The 16,511-nt window shown below is 40.0% G+C and overlaps 1 protein-coding gene across 1 annotated transcript in view; it reads left to right on the forward strand.

Annotated features, from left to right (window-relative positions):
* Positions 1-16,511, forward strand: part of OCA2 (OCA2 melanosomal transmembrane protein) — a 344,911-nt gene that overhangs the window by 287,415 nt on the left and 40,985 nt on the right. Inside the window, exon 23 of the mRNA XM_054016529.1 lies at positions 1,343-1,436. Within this exon, the coding sequence (XP_053872504.1) occupies positions 1,343-1,436 (94 nt within the window). The remainder of the gene's footprint in view (positions 1-1,342; positions 1,437-16,511) is intronic.

Here is a 16,511-nt window from a genome sequence, read left to right on the forward strand (position 1 = left end):
GAATACTTACTAAGTCAAAGCAATTAACCTCAGCATTAATTACCTTCTGATCTAGTTTTCTCAAAGTCAGACCAGTAAAATATCGGTACAGCAATGAGTAACTGGATCAAAATGTAAGAATGATCTTATGCGAGAGGGAGCACAGGAAAAATACATGCTTAAAACAATGGATTCCTAACATAGTGCCATTGGACAGAACAGATGAGTTGCGATACTATACGTGGAAAAAGCCCTCTTTTAGAAGGTTGCCCCTTTTGCTCAAAATATCATTTAGAGAAGAGAATGCTGAAAGTACTGTAATTTTCCCAGCAATGCTCCAGGTCAGATTTATTGGCAAAGGACACCAGTTACGACTGGTAGAGTTAGCTACAAAACTTTTATAAAGTTCAAGCAAGTCTTCCCAACCTAAAGCTTTGGATAATGAATTGGACTGTTTGGATACCTGAATAATTAATTTCTTTATGTGAAATGGAGGGATTAGAAATGGAATGGGAGAAGGTGAGCTACTTGAAAGAATTGGAGAGGAACAAGATCTAGTGTGTACTTCCCCCTCAAAGGTACACACATTTTAAAAATACAGCACACTACTTTGGTATCTCTTGGGGGAGAGTTATAAATTGGTATACCACCACTGACTATTGAAGCTATACTGGTTTACACAAGCTGATGATCTGATCCAGGGGTTTTAAAGAGACAGGACATTTGCAGTTAACTATTTATAAACTGCACCTTCTTGGTACTGAAATTCCACCCTAGTAGAGACCTATGAACAACATCTGTTCCTACCAGTCTGCACCCTATTTCAGTTTTTTTTAAATCACGAGTTTTATGTATGTTTAAAAAAGAGATGAAAATGTAAGATTAATTTGCCAATCTCATGTACACACAGAAGAAATGCATCCATTTTCTTAGTACCCTCAATCAATAGTTCAACATATTGTTGAAGAAATGTGCTTCCTTTCCTGTACTTCCTCCTCTTTGTCTTCATTTTATCTTGATGGCATCTCTCTGTTTATAAAACCAATAATCAGAAAGTTTCTCTGAAAACAGGTCATTGGTGTCATTTTGACTACATGGTGTTATGTTTCATTCCCATTCTCTTTGCTTGCTCAGAATCTGAGGCTGATGTGAGGCTTAGCTATGAAAGCATTAAGCTATTTGTAGGCTGAGAGTTATTGTTGAGATGGCTTCCTTTCAGGTATATGCAAGAGAACTGATTTCTTTTCTAACTAGCAGATCTAAAGTCTTCAACCTAGACTAACAGAATGGCAAAGCAAAGGAAGAATAAGAAGCAAAGGACAAATATAAACTGGCATTCATTATTTTTTTTTTTTAATTTCAGGTAATGGGACATTGATTGGCGCATCTGCAAATGTTGTTTGTGCAGGAATTGCAGAACAACATGGCTATGGCTTCTCTTTCATGGAGTTTTTCAGGTACATTTTTAGACTTGTTACTTTAACTTTCTGTTTAATTTTCCCTTCAATAAATGTATCCGGAAGCCTGGTATAAAATATATTAAGTAATAGGCTCAGTTAACATTTAAAGATGTTAGAAGAGAGTTGATAAGCAGTACGTGGACCTACTGCAGTAGAACAAATTATGTCTTTATTGCTGGGATTAGCCAAGCATCACAAACATGGGCCTGCAGAGTTGTCAGATCTATACAGTTCAGGTGGAAGTGGAGCTCCTCAAAGAAAAGAGAATCTGAAGCTAAGATTTCAGAAAATGTACCTGACTTCAGTTGCATACAAGACTTTGGCTTGTTAATTCTAACAGGAAGCTTGGTACTTGGGCACTGCCTGGAAAATTTGGCAGAAAGCCAGTGTAACTCCATTGAATTCAGTGAAGTTACACTAATGTAAAACTAGTGTAATGAAGCATCAGTCCCACTGCATTCACTTCTAAACATTTAATTACGAGAAACACAAATGACTGAGAAGTTAGACTAGTGGTTCTCAAATTGTGGTCAGTGGACCATTTCCTGGCCACATGATGGTGGTTTCTTTTATTTATTTCCAGCTTCTGTGTTACATTAATAAAGGTAAGATACATAGAGGGCCAGACGTTAAGCTGGTGTCAGTCGGGGTTGGTGTAGAGAAAAATGAGAAACTCTCAAGTCATTGAAGCAACGCTGATTTACATCAGCAGAGGATGTCTGGCTCAAATACTTTTAATTTACTTTTCCAGGTAACCAATTGCTGTAGTTACATTAACAATATTATGCTATCTTGAATGAGGGAGGGAGGTAATGGTGAATGGAAGGAGGTCATTGAGACAATCTGTATTAAAATATAGTTCAGAGAATGAAAAAGTTTGAGTTAAAGAATGTAATGACAAGTTAGAGGTTGTTTAAGGGAAGTTAAGGGAAAAATGTACTAGTCCACTTTTTGGGGGTGCGGGGGGTGAAGGTCCACTGGAACTGGTGGTCATAGAGTACCTCTGAAAAGAAAATCTGGGGAAGGGGGAATAAAATAGATCTTTCTTATTTCAATTACAGTGAATAGTACACAAACTGGGAGTTGAAAGTTTTTTTTACTTTGATGATACAGAAAGTAGAAAGGCACATTAGAAATGGAGCAAGACGAAGGAGGACAATGGAGGCCATGGTTGAATCAAAGACTTGGCATTTCCTAGTGGACCGCCCCTAGTATTTTGTCTGAAACCCTCTACTGATATTAAAATGAATTTTTCAATAGTTTGTTAAACATATTTTAGAATTATTGTTTCTATTGTTATTTGTATATTGTAATGAACATCCCTGGTATCACTGGGCCATGGTCTGATACTAGGGTGACCAGACAGCAAATGTGAACAATCAGGACGGGGTGGGGGGTAATAGGAGCCTATATAAGAAAAAGATCCAAAAATCAGGACTGTCCCTATAAAATCAGGACATCTGGTCACCCTATACTGACACTCTTGCTCATACCAAGTAGCAACTTGCTCCATGAATTGGTCCCACTTAAATGAGTAGGATTACTTGTGGAGCAAGGTTGTCCTCAGTCTAAGCAAGAGTATCATAGTCTAGCTGTTGTGACTAAAAATGTAAGGAGTTACCGGTAAAAGAAGTATTTAACAATTTGAGCTACTCTGTACTTAATTTAAGGTGGCCAGAAGGCGTTCAAGGGACTAAAACTGGCACTTATTGCATTTTGCCATTTGATATGTTTTCAAGTTCCTCCAGTCTTTAAGGTGATGATGGGAAGGGTTTGATGGAAATTGGGAGATGGACTAAAAATCAAGCCCAATTACAGGTTAAGTTACAGTTGATTTAGCCAGAATACCATACTGGGTTTATTTTTTACCACTTAACTTGCATATTTGGAGCAGAGAATACAGGAAACTTCTTCCCATCATTTTTGTCCTTTTTTCTTTTTTCTTTTTGTTTTTTTTTCTCTACCTCTGCTTTCCCTACCTGCTGCTTTCCCTCGTGAAACCTTTCCTGGTTCTGTGAAAGCTACCAAGCCTGCATGTGGCAGAAACCAGAGTTGAGACATTTGTAATGCTGATGAGAGAGCTGTAAATTTCTGACAAATCCCCAAATGTGCTGCTGGTTGTAGAATTTGACCCAAACTATCCCTTTAGACCCGAACATCCACATTTTCTGATCATGAGTTTCAGAAGGACATAATACAAATCAGTCACAAATTTTCAGTTTCAGGACCTTTTTAGACTATATACTGTCTTATGCAGCTAGGGTGATTGCTGGTACACTTTTAAGAAATTATAAATGGGCACTTGTACAAAATAGGGTGATATGGAAATGATGGGCTTATTTTGGATTGCTGTGTGCACATTTGCAGACATTCAGATTGTCTTAGGATTTAGCTTTTCCATCGAGAATTTTGACTTTTTGGGAAAAAATGAGAAACAGAAAAATTTCCCTGGCTGGATTTCATCTCCATGGTGACCACATTCCCCCTTCTTGGTGTGCCACCATGGCACTTCATGAGAGTCCATCCAGAGGAGGTGTAGTCCAGCTGGGGATACTGGACCAGAGAGCAAAATGGGGGCATGAAGCTCCTGAACTACAGTCTCCATGAGGCACCTTTTCCAAGTGACAATTTTTGTAGCTGAAAATTGAAAAGTTTTCAGGTGTTCCGTTTTTCAACAAAAAATCAAAATTTTCCCTGGAAAGCATACATTTGTCATGGGAAATTTAATTTACCCATACACTAAATTTTCTATTGAAAAACAGTTTTGGTGCAAAATTTTTGACCAGCCCTACTAATTATAACATTTCAAACTCAAAGAGAAACCCTCAAGGTGAGGTTGAATCACTCTTCCCATGAGTGGTAGGATACAGGTGTTGTCAGGATGCACCCAGAGTCTAGCCGCCACTGCTGCAGCTGTGTCTCAGAGCTTGTCTAGATGAATAGTTAGTGCACTGCAAGCTGGGGTATAAATCTACCTCGCCCTAGCATACTGCACACTAATTGTCAGTGTGGACCCTGCTGCCACACACTAAAAGTTCCCTAGTGTGCTTTGATCTACCTGGCTTTGAAACAGGAGTAGGACAAAGTGCACTAGGAAACTTTTAGTGTGTGGCAGCACAGTCCACCTGAACTAGTGTGTGTAGCAGGTTACTACGTGGTAGATTTACATGTGCACTAAATGTTCATCTAGACAAGTCCTCAGAGGGAAAAATGCTACTCTCACTTACACCAGTGTAAACACAGATTCACGTCAGTGGAGTTACTCCAGAGTTGCATTGGTGTAACTGAGAGTGGAATTTGGCTCAGAGTTTTTTATTGGAACTGTATTTTCAGAAGGAATGGCAAGACTGTTACAGATGAGGTATTAATTTACAGCTAAGAATCTGGCTTCTGGTCTCCACTTTTTGTATTTCTGTAGGATCATAGCATCTGGTAACCCCCCCTTCCCAATGTTTAAGTGCAGGTTAGTGGCAAGGAGGAGGAATGCATGAATACCTATACATGCTATTCAGAAGGAAGCTTGTCAGACAGAAGTAAAATAAATACTTCCAGAAGCTATTAACCATGAATTTTGTTTGGTTGCTCAAGTTTGTGGGCCAAATCATCAGCTAGTATAAATTGCCATAGCTTCATTGACTTCAGTTGGAACTAGGTTGATTTACACTATCTACTGATCTGATGCTGAAGATTGATTTTTCTGTATGATACACTTCACATCTGTAAGACTCAGTGTTAGACTATTCCAGATACCTTTCATACCATTAGAGATATAGTTCATTTTCCTGCAAATACAGAACTGGGCACTGAGATATATTTTCTAGTGTTTTATCCAGTCTAAATTTATAATCCCTAGTGAACAAACTTCACCAATTCCTTGGAAGACATTTTAGAGTAGTTACATCAGTATATCAGAATGGTCCCATCTGACCTTAAAAATCTAGGAATAGAATACTAAATAATTCTACTTCTCCATGGATCTAATGCACTTCCTAGATGTGTAGACTGTTATTGTGGCCCATTTAACAGGCTGGCAGGACTTTGCTGTTAAACATCCTTGTTAACAGGTGTCTAAAATCTGCAGGTAAATACTGAATGATTCCTGCTGAGTCACTGTGGCTCATTAAATCCAACTTGGATGTATGAGCATGGGAGAATCTCTCAAGAGAGAAGGAGCTAAGATAGAACAGCCAAGTTCAGGAAGGAAGCTTTGGCTGAGGTTTCAATTGTATTATTTTTTTAAGTTATTAATGAAGCTAATTAGCTGAAGGGGATTAATAGGGGGAATGAGTTTGGACACTGACTCAGCATGTTGTACTCTGCTGAAGATGGGAAGGGAACTCAGCACATGTACATTATACCCAACCCTTAGAAATTGTTTAGCCAAGCAATACTTATTTCCTTTTTAATGTTTCCTCCTGAGCAAATCTCTCTTGTTTCAGTTTGTTTCTCTTTGAACTTCCTCCAATTTGGTAGTATCATTTGGGTAATATGGAGCCCAGGAATTAATGTAATATTCCAGGTGCAGTCTCACTACAGCGATGTAAAGAGAGAGTGTCTATATTTTTCCTCTGTTCTTGACCTGATATCTTTGCTTACAAATATCTAAATTACTCTGGCTTTTTCTGCAAGCCTTTACCATTTCAAACTCATGCCTAATTTCCTATACACTTTTAACCCTCAGTCTTAGTATGTATTTGCCCCAGATGTAATTGCTTGCATTTTTCCATAAACATGTCACCATAGGACGAAGACAGAAAAAATATATTAAAGTTTTGTGCAAAGTATTATATGAGTGGTGTGTGGATGGCCACAAGGATAAACATTACAACAGTTAATATACATACAGATGTGATGGGATGGAAAGCAGATAGATCAGAATGCAGAGGGGTGTCCTCTGTACAAGGTGAATGGTAAAAATCTGAAAACCTAATGAGCATAGTATTTCTGGAGCTAAGAGCAATTTTGTTTGGCCCTGTAGCAAAACACCACCATTGCTGAAAGATGTAATCAAGAAATCACAGATGAGTGATCAAGCTGTTTCATAGAAAAAGAAAGTGGCAAAATGTACTAATTTTATTTCAGTCAGATAGTTGGTGACTGGGAATTTGGTACTGTGGAGAATAGATTGGGTGAGAAGAATAAATAGAATAACTTTATACAATTAAGTAATTATATGGATAACAATGATTTTGCATTTGAAGAAGAGAGCTTGTAGGGAGGGACTGGCATGAGCTCCTGGGGCCTAATTTAGAATTCATGGTAAAATTAAGTGGGTAAAAACATAGAAGTACTCACTATATTTTTGGCATGTTTTGTTATCCCTCTATTATTGTTATTCCTCATTATGGCATCTAGAATGCTAAATTAATATTCTTTAGCTTCACTGGGAGTAACAATAATTTGAAGATATTTGAAAAATATTAGTTTATACTAATAGTTTCAGAAACAAATTGTTTTATTAGTAGGATTTATCCCTGAGGGGTGTACTTTATAATAAAAGTGGTTACAGTAGGATATCCCATTTATCCTTGCTGGAGAGCAGTGACCCATACAGACTGTGATGCCTTCAGTGATGATTGTCATTCACATGTAGGAGGACAAATGTGATATCTAAATGCTACTCCCTGTGCATCCTATTTCCACAACACATTAAAATTGTTTGTGTAAAATATTGCGCTGTGCAAAGCCACATAAATCTCCTTACTTGATTATCTGTAAGAGAGCAGCAATCCTGTTTCTTCCAGTTCATTTAGCCTACGTTCCCAGACTCTTTTATTACTAATACTTTGTAAAAGTGCTGTCTGCCAAAATAGTTCCTTGCTCCTCAAACTCAGTCTGTCATAGGGTGACCAGACAGCAAGTGTGAAAAATCAGGAGGAGTGGGGGGTAATAGGAGCCTATATAAGAAAAAGACCCAAAAATCGGGACTGTCCCTATAAAATCGGGACATCTGTCACCCTAGTCTGTCATGCCACACCACTGCTGTTTTAGTATTGGGCCTATCAAGAGTGCAGACTACCCAGTTGTACTGGTTTTGGTGATGGAGACATTCACCGAGGAATCTTACAGTGAAACTAGGGTTGCCAACTTTCTAGTCGCACAAAACCGAACACCCTATCCCTGCACCTTCCCCGAGGCCCTGCCTCTGCCCTGCCTTTTCCCAGAGGCCCCGTCCCCTGCTTACTACATTTCCCCTCCCTTGGTGGCTCGTTCTGCCCCACCCTCACTCACTTTCATGTGGTGTGGGAGGGGTGAGGGCTCTAACTAGGGGTGTGGGCTCTGGGGTGGGGCCAGAAATGAGGGGTTCAGTGTGTGGGATGGGCCTCTGGGCTGGGGCAGGGAGCTGGGGTGTGGGAGGGGTGAGGGCTCTAACTAAGGGTGCAGGCTCTGAGGTGGGGATGGGGATGAGGGGTTCAGGTTGCAGGAGGGGGCTCCAGGCTGGGGGTGGGCGAGGGATTTGGCGTGTGGGAGGGGGCTGCGGGTTGAGGCAGGGGGTTGTGGTGCAGGAGGGGGTGAGGGCTCTGGGCTGGAGGTGCGGACTCTGGGGTGGCGCTGAGGATGAGGGTTTGGTGTGCAGGAGGGGGTTGGGGTTCGGGGTTGGAGCATGGGCTTACCTTGGGTGGCTCCCAGTCAGCAGCACAGGGGGGCTAAGGCAGGCTACCTGCCTCTCCTGGCATCATGCTGTGCATGCCCCGGAAGCAGCCAGCAGGTCTCGGTCCTAGGCAGGGGGGGCTAGGAGTTCCTGACCAATAGGAGTGCGGAGCCGGTGCTCAGGGTGGGGGCAGAGCATGGAGCCCCGTGGCCCCCTGCCTAGGAGCCGGACCTGCTGGCCACTTCCGGGGCGCAGCATAGTGCCCCAGGACTGGTAGGGACTAGCCTGTCTTAGCGCTGCCACCCAGACTTTTAATGACCTGGTCAGCAGTGCTGACCAGAGCTGCCAGGGTCCCTTTCTAACCAGGTATTCCAATCGAAAACCAGACACCTGGTCACCCTAAGTGAAACAATCATTTCACTTGTGGCTTTTGATAGTTTTGTGCAGCTATGCAGCTCCAGAAGGAAAAATCTAGAACTGTACTGGTTCCCAGGCAGGTTTGCCATGCTTCCAGGATTGTCCTGGAGTCTCCAGGAATTAAAGATTAATCTTTAATTAAAGATGATGTCATGTGATGAAACCTCCAGGAATATGTCCAATCAAAATTGGTAATCCTATTCTCGGGACGCTTCAGAGTGCAGGGGATCAGAATTATGGGAGATGCTGCTAGCAGAAAGGAATTTGGCGCTTAAGAATTTTTCCACTATTACTATGTTTAAGGAATTCAATTATTCAGCTAACTTCATTTGGATTTTCCAGTCGCATTCACTTTTAGGATGAGACCAAGCATAGAAACTTTCAGCTCACTGAGATGAGAAGGTAGTTCAGCCTTTGTGCTTCTTGAAGTATTATGTTCTCTGCTGAGATTGCTGGGAAGGGTGTCAATTGTTACTGGTGACTATTGAAAAAATAAATGAGAGATTTTCAAAAGCACTCAACAGTTACCTAATTCTGCTGCAGTTGACGTCAGTGGCAGTTTTACCATTGACCTCAGTGGCAGCATCACTTTTGAAAATCCCACCCTGAACGTCCTCCCCACGAAAAACAATGAAAATTCTTGCAGTAGGGAGTGGTTTATTTTCTTTTCAGTGTGCTTCTTTGGTTTCATTTTTGTAAGGCACAGCAACAACAAGGAGGAAAAGGCAAATTAATGACATTTGTTGCTTTGTTTTTAAGCAAAAAAAATGCAGAACAATTTAGTATTTTTGAGCATTTCAGTTTGAAGAATTTTTCCTTTTCCAACTTGAAATAGGATTTGTCTACATTAGGTGTAATTTTTCATGGAGTTTAGCATGTGTAAAGCTTTTCTTGTCTTCTAATTATGACCAGTACTTTTGAAAAACATTGTTGGGTTTGTGGAAACTGAACTAATTGCTTTTTTTTAATTGTGAAGTGTCCTTGATTGGATTAGCAAATTCATTTGCCAATTAAATTATGTGAAAATGAAAGAGCGAGTTTTGAATCATACTCTGCTTTAAAAGAATAAATAGGATTAATTGCTGTGAGTTAGTTGTTAAAAATAGTTTTTGTTTTACCTTTCATGCTGCATATAATTCATGTATCTTAGTACATGAACAATTACATTGAAAAGCACATTACAAAATAATTCAAAGTTGGGATAAAATCCACACAAAGCCCCAGATCCTGCAACCATTTACAAATATGCTTAATTTTATTTCTAGGAGTAATCCCAGGGTATGTATACACTAAAAATGTATCAGCTGAAGCCGTGCCGCTATCGTGATTCAGTGTAGAGGCTTAACTATAGTGACTGAAGGAGTTCTTCCATTACTGTAGTAAATCCACCTCCCCAAGAAGCAGCAGCTAGGTTGATGGATGAATTCTTCTGTTGTCCTAGTGCTGTCTACACCAGCGCTTGGTTTGGCTTAACTTCTTCTCTCATGAGTGTGATTTTTTTTTTTTACATCCCTGAGTGATGTACCTGGATTGACCCAACTTTCTAGTGTAGGCCAGCCCTCAGTGAAGTCAATAGATAGTGGTAGTAAAGCTAAGAATGTGCATGAGTATTTGCAGGATTGGGGCCTAAATACTTCCCAGTGGACTTCTGCACAAGTACATTGGTATGTCCGAATATAGTGAAATGGAGGATTAAGGCATAAAACAGTGGATTATATATCTGGGTGAATAGCAGGGAAAAATGTACTATAAATATTTGTTCAAATTGAAAATTAATTTTGATTTGATCATATTTCTGACTGTCTTGTGATCATCCTCTCTACACATTTAAACTTGTATGTGTCTGAATATTTGCCAAAAAAATCACCAGAAGCACTTTTCAAGGTACATATTTGCTTGTAAAATATTTAGTTCACATTTTGTACGGTTTTACTTAATTAGGTAAGTTTATCTAATGATAAAAAAAACAGAAATAATAATATCATGTGGCATATGCAACTAATTAATGTAGTGTGGATTGCAGAATGCTACCTACAGGTAAAAATATTTTCTGAAGAAATTCATAGATACTTCTGAATAATTAATAAAGCTGAGACGTTATTGGTGATTATGTAGAAGTTTCTGAGGATTCTTTACATGAGTTTAAAAAGTGATTGTAAATAATATAATCTGTATATATGGAATACATGGTGGAGTTGCATAAAGGCTTTGTTGATGTGAATTTGGAAGGCTTGGATTACTCATGAGTGGCAAAACCGTGAATACAGGACTCTGATACCAGTAAAACTTTATACCCCACCACACCATCGTATTCACTTTATAATATGATACAGAAATCTATTTTAGGATTTTTTTTAGAGAATTAAAAAAAAGTTGGGACAATTTCTTGTATCCCTCTACGTGTTTAGATGTTACCATTTACCATTAGTGTAAATGCACATGATGCAGAGAGAGAGAGAAAATAAAATAATGAAACATTCAAACCATCTCCCAGTAGGACCTCAAATGGCTTTTTCACACACAAAAATGCCATCAATTTACAGTCGGATATCTTGGCGGCCTCCAGAAGGGCCAGAGTGAGTGCTAGACTCCACTGGGATCATTAGTAACCATAATTGTTCAGTACTTCCTTTTTATTGTTAGTAGGAATATAAGTGGATAAATACTTTAGGTAACTTATATTTAAACATGTTAGTTGTGTCAAATATGGGTGGAAGTGTGTCATTCCAAGCATCAAGTATCAGAAAGACTAGCTTAGTTATAAATGTCTATACTAAATGTAGAGATTATCTGGGTGACCACTGTTGTTAAGGACTATGTTAAGAATCAGATTCAAAGCTTTCCATGAGATAAGTCATGACCAATTTAAAGTAATTTAATATGACTTACAAAATCAATCAGTGAACAGCTAGGAGTGCAGTAAAGCAAAATAAGATTTTTGTCACATTGACCATAACACATTCTCAGTCATCCTTCCTAAATATTATCTTCCAGCGAAGTCAATATCTAATAACATCTTGACAGCATCATTTTGAACACTAATGATTTCCAGAAAAACTTTTTGTCAGTGACAGGTACTGGTCACTATATTGTTGTTTGTGCCATCATGCTCTTATGCACACTGCCTGTTCTTTTATAGGTTTTCAAAGTATCTTGAACTATACTTTTCCTCATAAAGCAGTCACATAAAAGTTTCTGTAGCAATCTTATCATTAGCATAATACTTGAAAAGTGATGTATTTATCAGTGTATACATGCCAATAATTTCTAGTTTATTTCACATGTTGGAAAGGAAGTGGCAAAAGGAGAATTTGAGCTGGAGAATAGCAAAGACAATTTGAAAGCAGAGGAGAATTAGGGGTGAATATCTGGGGATCTTTCAAGACCATTAAGGGGCTAGTTTCATGCAGTCTGGCATAGATACATTAGACCTCCATGTTCCCATTTATCCTGGAGGTGGGGAGTTCATCCTGACAGCTGCCAGGCAGTGTTATGTCCATAGGACCCCTCTCTTGGTTTTTCTCTTAAGAGGGTAACTTTAAAAATTATCTGAGGTGAGGGTTCACAGGGTGACATGCTAAAGGAAGCCACTGGGGGGATGAATTGAATCCCTGCATTCCTTTGCTGTCCCAGCCCTACCCCATTCTTGCCAGCACTACTCACTTTTTGGGATGTACAGGCCTTCTGTAGCTCCCAACAGAGGTAATGATCAGTTTCTTGTGCTGCGGCCTTCTACCCTACACCATGGAGTTCTTGCCAGCAGGATCCACTGTCAGGATCTATGCAGTACAAGTAGATGCAGTCCCCGGGGTGAATCTTGGCTTAGGTCTTTTAGAGTGTAAGGTAGTGTCCAATGGGATGTGTAGAAGTCCTCTTAATTAAGTTATTTAAATTTAGGGAGGACAGGGCAATCAAGAAGGTAGGAAATAGGACATGATGACCTAATAAGTATTTTTCCATCTTCATGTTATTTCAATAGGAGACAGTGATAGTGGTAGCCAGTGAGATTTTGAGTAGTGTGGGCAAGCACTACTCAAACTCTTACTCAAAGTTATATAAAGTTTCTCATGCACCTAATTCCTAACTTGCTGTTCTTTAGCTATTACAGCATTGGCCCTCTCTTGTTCTGTGGTTTCTCTGTGTTGAACTGTGAAATATCTTGAGAGTTATGTCATATAGACAAATGTCGAAACACGACACTTACTGCACATGTGTACTAAATCAAATGCATCTTATAATGGGATGATTTCTGTGCTAGTTTGCCACTTGTTGATATAGGTATTGCAATTATTGTCCTTTTATCAGAGGAGCCGCAGACTCTATATAATAAGATTCCGGGATTGTCACTGTGTCCCTCTAAGCCTAGAACATCTGTTGAGTCAGTGTGAAGCAATAGAAACCGTTACAAGCACAGCTGAGAACTCTTTTTGTTTGTAATATCACCAGGTGCAATCATCACTGGGATTTGTGGTTTGTTACTGTCCAATTTTTAAATTCTCAGCCATTGTGACTTTATGCCAAGAGTCCTAGAACATTGCGATATCAGAGGTAACTCAATCAATCACCACCCATACTCGTCAGCTAATTTCATGCAACAGTTTCATTGGTTGTAGAAGGGACACTGCACAGATGGTGGATTTACTTGGCCCAGCTGCCACACCTGTGTGACATGGGCAGAGCTGTCCCTTGGGTAGGACAAATCGGGGTGACCGCCCCAGGCCCTGTGCTTTGGGGGGCCCCACGTTTCCATAAAATCGGGACTGTCCTGATATTTAGCCATTTGTCCTGCGTCCCGACTGTTGTACGATCGGGATGCTATTTGTCTTAATATTCAGGTGAGGCGGGAGGTGGGCGGGCGAGTGGGGTGAGGAGGTGAACGGGGAGGTGAGCGGCAGATGGGTGAGGAGGTGAGTGGCAGGTGGGTGGGCAGACAGTGAGGAGGAGAGTGGTGATTGGTGGGGGCAGGGGTTTGAGGAGGCGAGCGGAGGCTGGGTGGATGGATGGCGAGGAGACTAGTGGGGAGGCTGATCTGTCCCGGGCCCCGCACCCTCCTAGGGATGGCCGTGGACATGGGTTTTTAGCTACTAATATAAATAATCTCACTTACATTCTCCAACCCTAAAGATGTGGGTAAAATCAACACCTCTGAAGGAGAAACCACTCTTTTCTCTGCTTTACTATGTACTGTAAATCCTGATCTGATGCTGCTGATTTCATATAAATGAATGTTGCAGTACTGAAGGGAGACTATTTTTCATAGACTGAATGCTTTTGTGCAAGGTATCCAAACAGTTCTTAAATTATTGTTCTAAAGTTATCCTCAGCAGATAATTTATGCATATTTTTGTTTTATCTAAAACCATCCAGAGCGAGAGAGATTGTCTTTAAGTACTGCACATGATGGTATTAGGTGATTCTCAGGAGATGCTTTCTGTGCCAATGTGAAATCTCTAGCGTTAGTTTAGAAGTTAGTTCCCAGCTTTATAAAACATGGATGTCAGACTTTTGGGAAATGTTTTGAAATGAATAAAGTCATCTTTCTATGGAGAGATTTTTGAAGGATCTCCCAAGACTAAGATTTGAATAGCAGGTGGGGGTGAATTATGACAAAATAAAATATTTGTAAAGCAGAATGGTTGCTCCACAGAATGTTTTTCAAAGTTCTCAAGGCAGTGCTTCTTCAAAATCGTCAGTCTCTCTCTAAACACAGTAGTTACTCGAGTCATCAAAGAACTAGACTGGATGAAGCACTAGAAAATATTCTGCAGGGAACAGCTTTTCATTGGCAGAGGGATGGAATCTAATATAAGTCTTTTCCATCACCAATGAATCTGACTATGATGTTTCAGATTTAAGCCTTGACCACATAGCTCATTTGTAACTGATTGAGAAACAATATTCACCTTTCCAGTAACTTCTTCAAGTCTGCAAAACTCAAGTGGTTTCCTTCATTTTTCACAATATATATATATATAATATGAAGACTACACTGAGTGTCGCTTCCACATGATCAAGTAAAGCTATTTGGGACAGTATTGCATATGAATTTGCATAATTTTATAGTGCAGTGCAATGCCCTACAACTAGAGCATGTCTAGTTATCCATTGTTAGGGGATACATTGACCGAGAAAAGGAATATTTTATATTTGATTAAACTCCTGCTGCATGAAGGCAGGTGTTATCCTGGTCTCTGTGGTGATGTCTGCTTTAGAGTTGAAGTAAATATGCTTTTGTTAAATGCTGAAAAGCAAGAAGTAAAGGTCATGTTTATCATTATGCTGATGTGCTTGTCAGGCTTGTAGTTGAGAAATTAAAAAAAGAAAAAAACCTAGTCTGTTAAATCAGAGATGCTATTTTTTACAGCTAAAAGAGGTCAGTACATTATTTTTCCAGATAATCCATCAATGCCAGGGTAAGTGAGTTTCTAGAATCCGTAATGTTAATGGTTCAGTGGTATGAGCAGGTATCAAGAGTATGTGTGTGTGTTTCTGTGCTGTCATTGTGGTCCAGCATTTTTGTTTCATTGCCTAACACTGAATGAAAGACTTACTGTTATCACATAAGCATTGGTTGGAATCTTCCATGGCCCTTGAATTCTACAACTCACTGATTGTCAACACCCTTCCTGTCTTCTCATTGCCAAGCTAGAATTGGAGAAACATTTAGGGGAAACCTTGTGCTGGTGTTGCACAGCTGTGGGTCTGGGGAAGAGAACTTACAGAATCCCGACTGCCCTTTCTCCCCTGAAGTGAACAGCATGGCTGAATCTCTCCCCAGTGCTGGGAATGGGAACAAGTTACTACCTCAACCAACCCAGCACATCCTAGAGGAAACGGTCTGTGTTTTTCAAGGGTATGTCCAGCTAGCCAATGTGCCATGCTATGGTCAGCAAGGCCAGGTATTACACAAACAGGGAAAATAGAAAATTGATAAGCAGGGACAATTGCTTATTACTTTAGATATGTACAAATTCTAAACAACCAAGCAAACAAAAGATGTGCCTAGCCATATGCCAGATGGCTACGCCAGTGGCATACCTTAAATATAGAATGTTAAAACATCATGAAACACACAATATGAAACCAAATAGAGTTATAAAAGATAGGAAATATACAGTGTAAGGGTACATTTTGCTCAGGTATTCAGATTAATTCCAGAATACCCTGGCTGCACTTTCTTGCTTTTATTCAATCAGCCCAGACTCTGCCCTATGATACCCATGTACAACTTCCAATCAGATTAGAGGGACTAGCGCACACAAAGGAGGAAAAAAAATTGGCTGTAATTTATTTTGCTAAAGATCTTGAGTTCTGTAATATGTGTAAAGTACAGAATTGGCTGGAAGCTTCTTTGTTTCTACTTTTGTGCAGATGCCTCAGTCACCTCTAGTTAATAGTTTTTATAAGAGCAAGGAAGTTCTCTTCCTTCCCAACTTGCTTTCCAAGAAGATAGTAAGCATTTCCACCACATCCACTCCTTCTGTGGCTATCCCTGCTGTTCTTCACAGCTGAGAGGCCTAGAGCTAAGTGTTGTTTGCCATTTTAAAAAGATGAGTCAGAAGTTACCCTGCCATGTTGCAATTTAACTTTGTATGTAACAGACAGAATGGGGCCACACCAGAGTTGCAGTGCTAAATGATCTTGCTCTCTGCTAAAGTGTTGTCTGTGCTATCCAGGGAAACCATGTTTGCATCATTTCCCAGAATTGAGATTAGAAGCTGCCCACCATTTCAAATGCCTCCAAGGGGCACTTCACTCTTGGATAGTCTGGATTTTCCTATTAAGAGTCTATTTTTAAAAGCGTAACGAGAAGTACTGTGCAACTTTTGATTCAGCTTTTTAAATATTAAAGGCAAGTTCTTCTTTTTTTAAAAGTCTACTTTCATCTACAAGGGAAACTCATCATCTGGTGGTGATGAAGGAGATGAAGAGGAGGAGAAGGGAAGGAAGGGCAGAATGAGTGCAGATGACACTGCAGGCAGGTGGAGGATATAGATAAGGCCATTATCTTCCAGAGAAGCAAGGAAACCTCGGGGGGGGGGGGGGGGAAGTTAAATTCAGGC

This window comes from Malaclemys terrapin, chromosome 1, assembly GCF_027887155.1.
Source record: "Malaclemys terrapin pileata isolate rMalTer1 chromosome 1, rMalTer1.hap1, whole genome shotgun sequence".
Lineage (NCBI taxonomy): Eukaryota > Metazoa > Chordata > Testudines > Emydidae > Malaclemys > Malaclemys terrapin.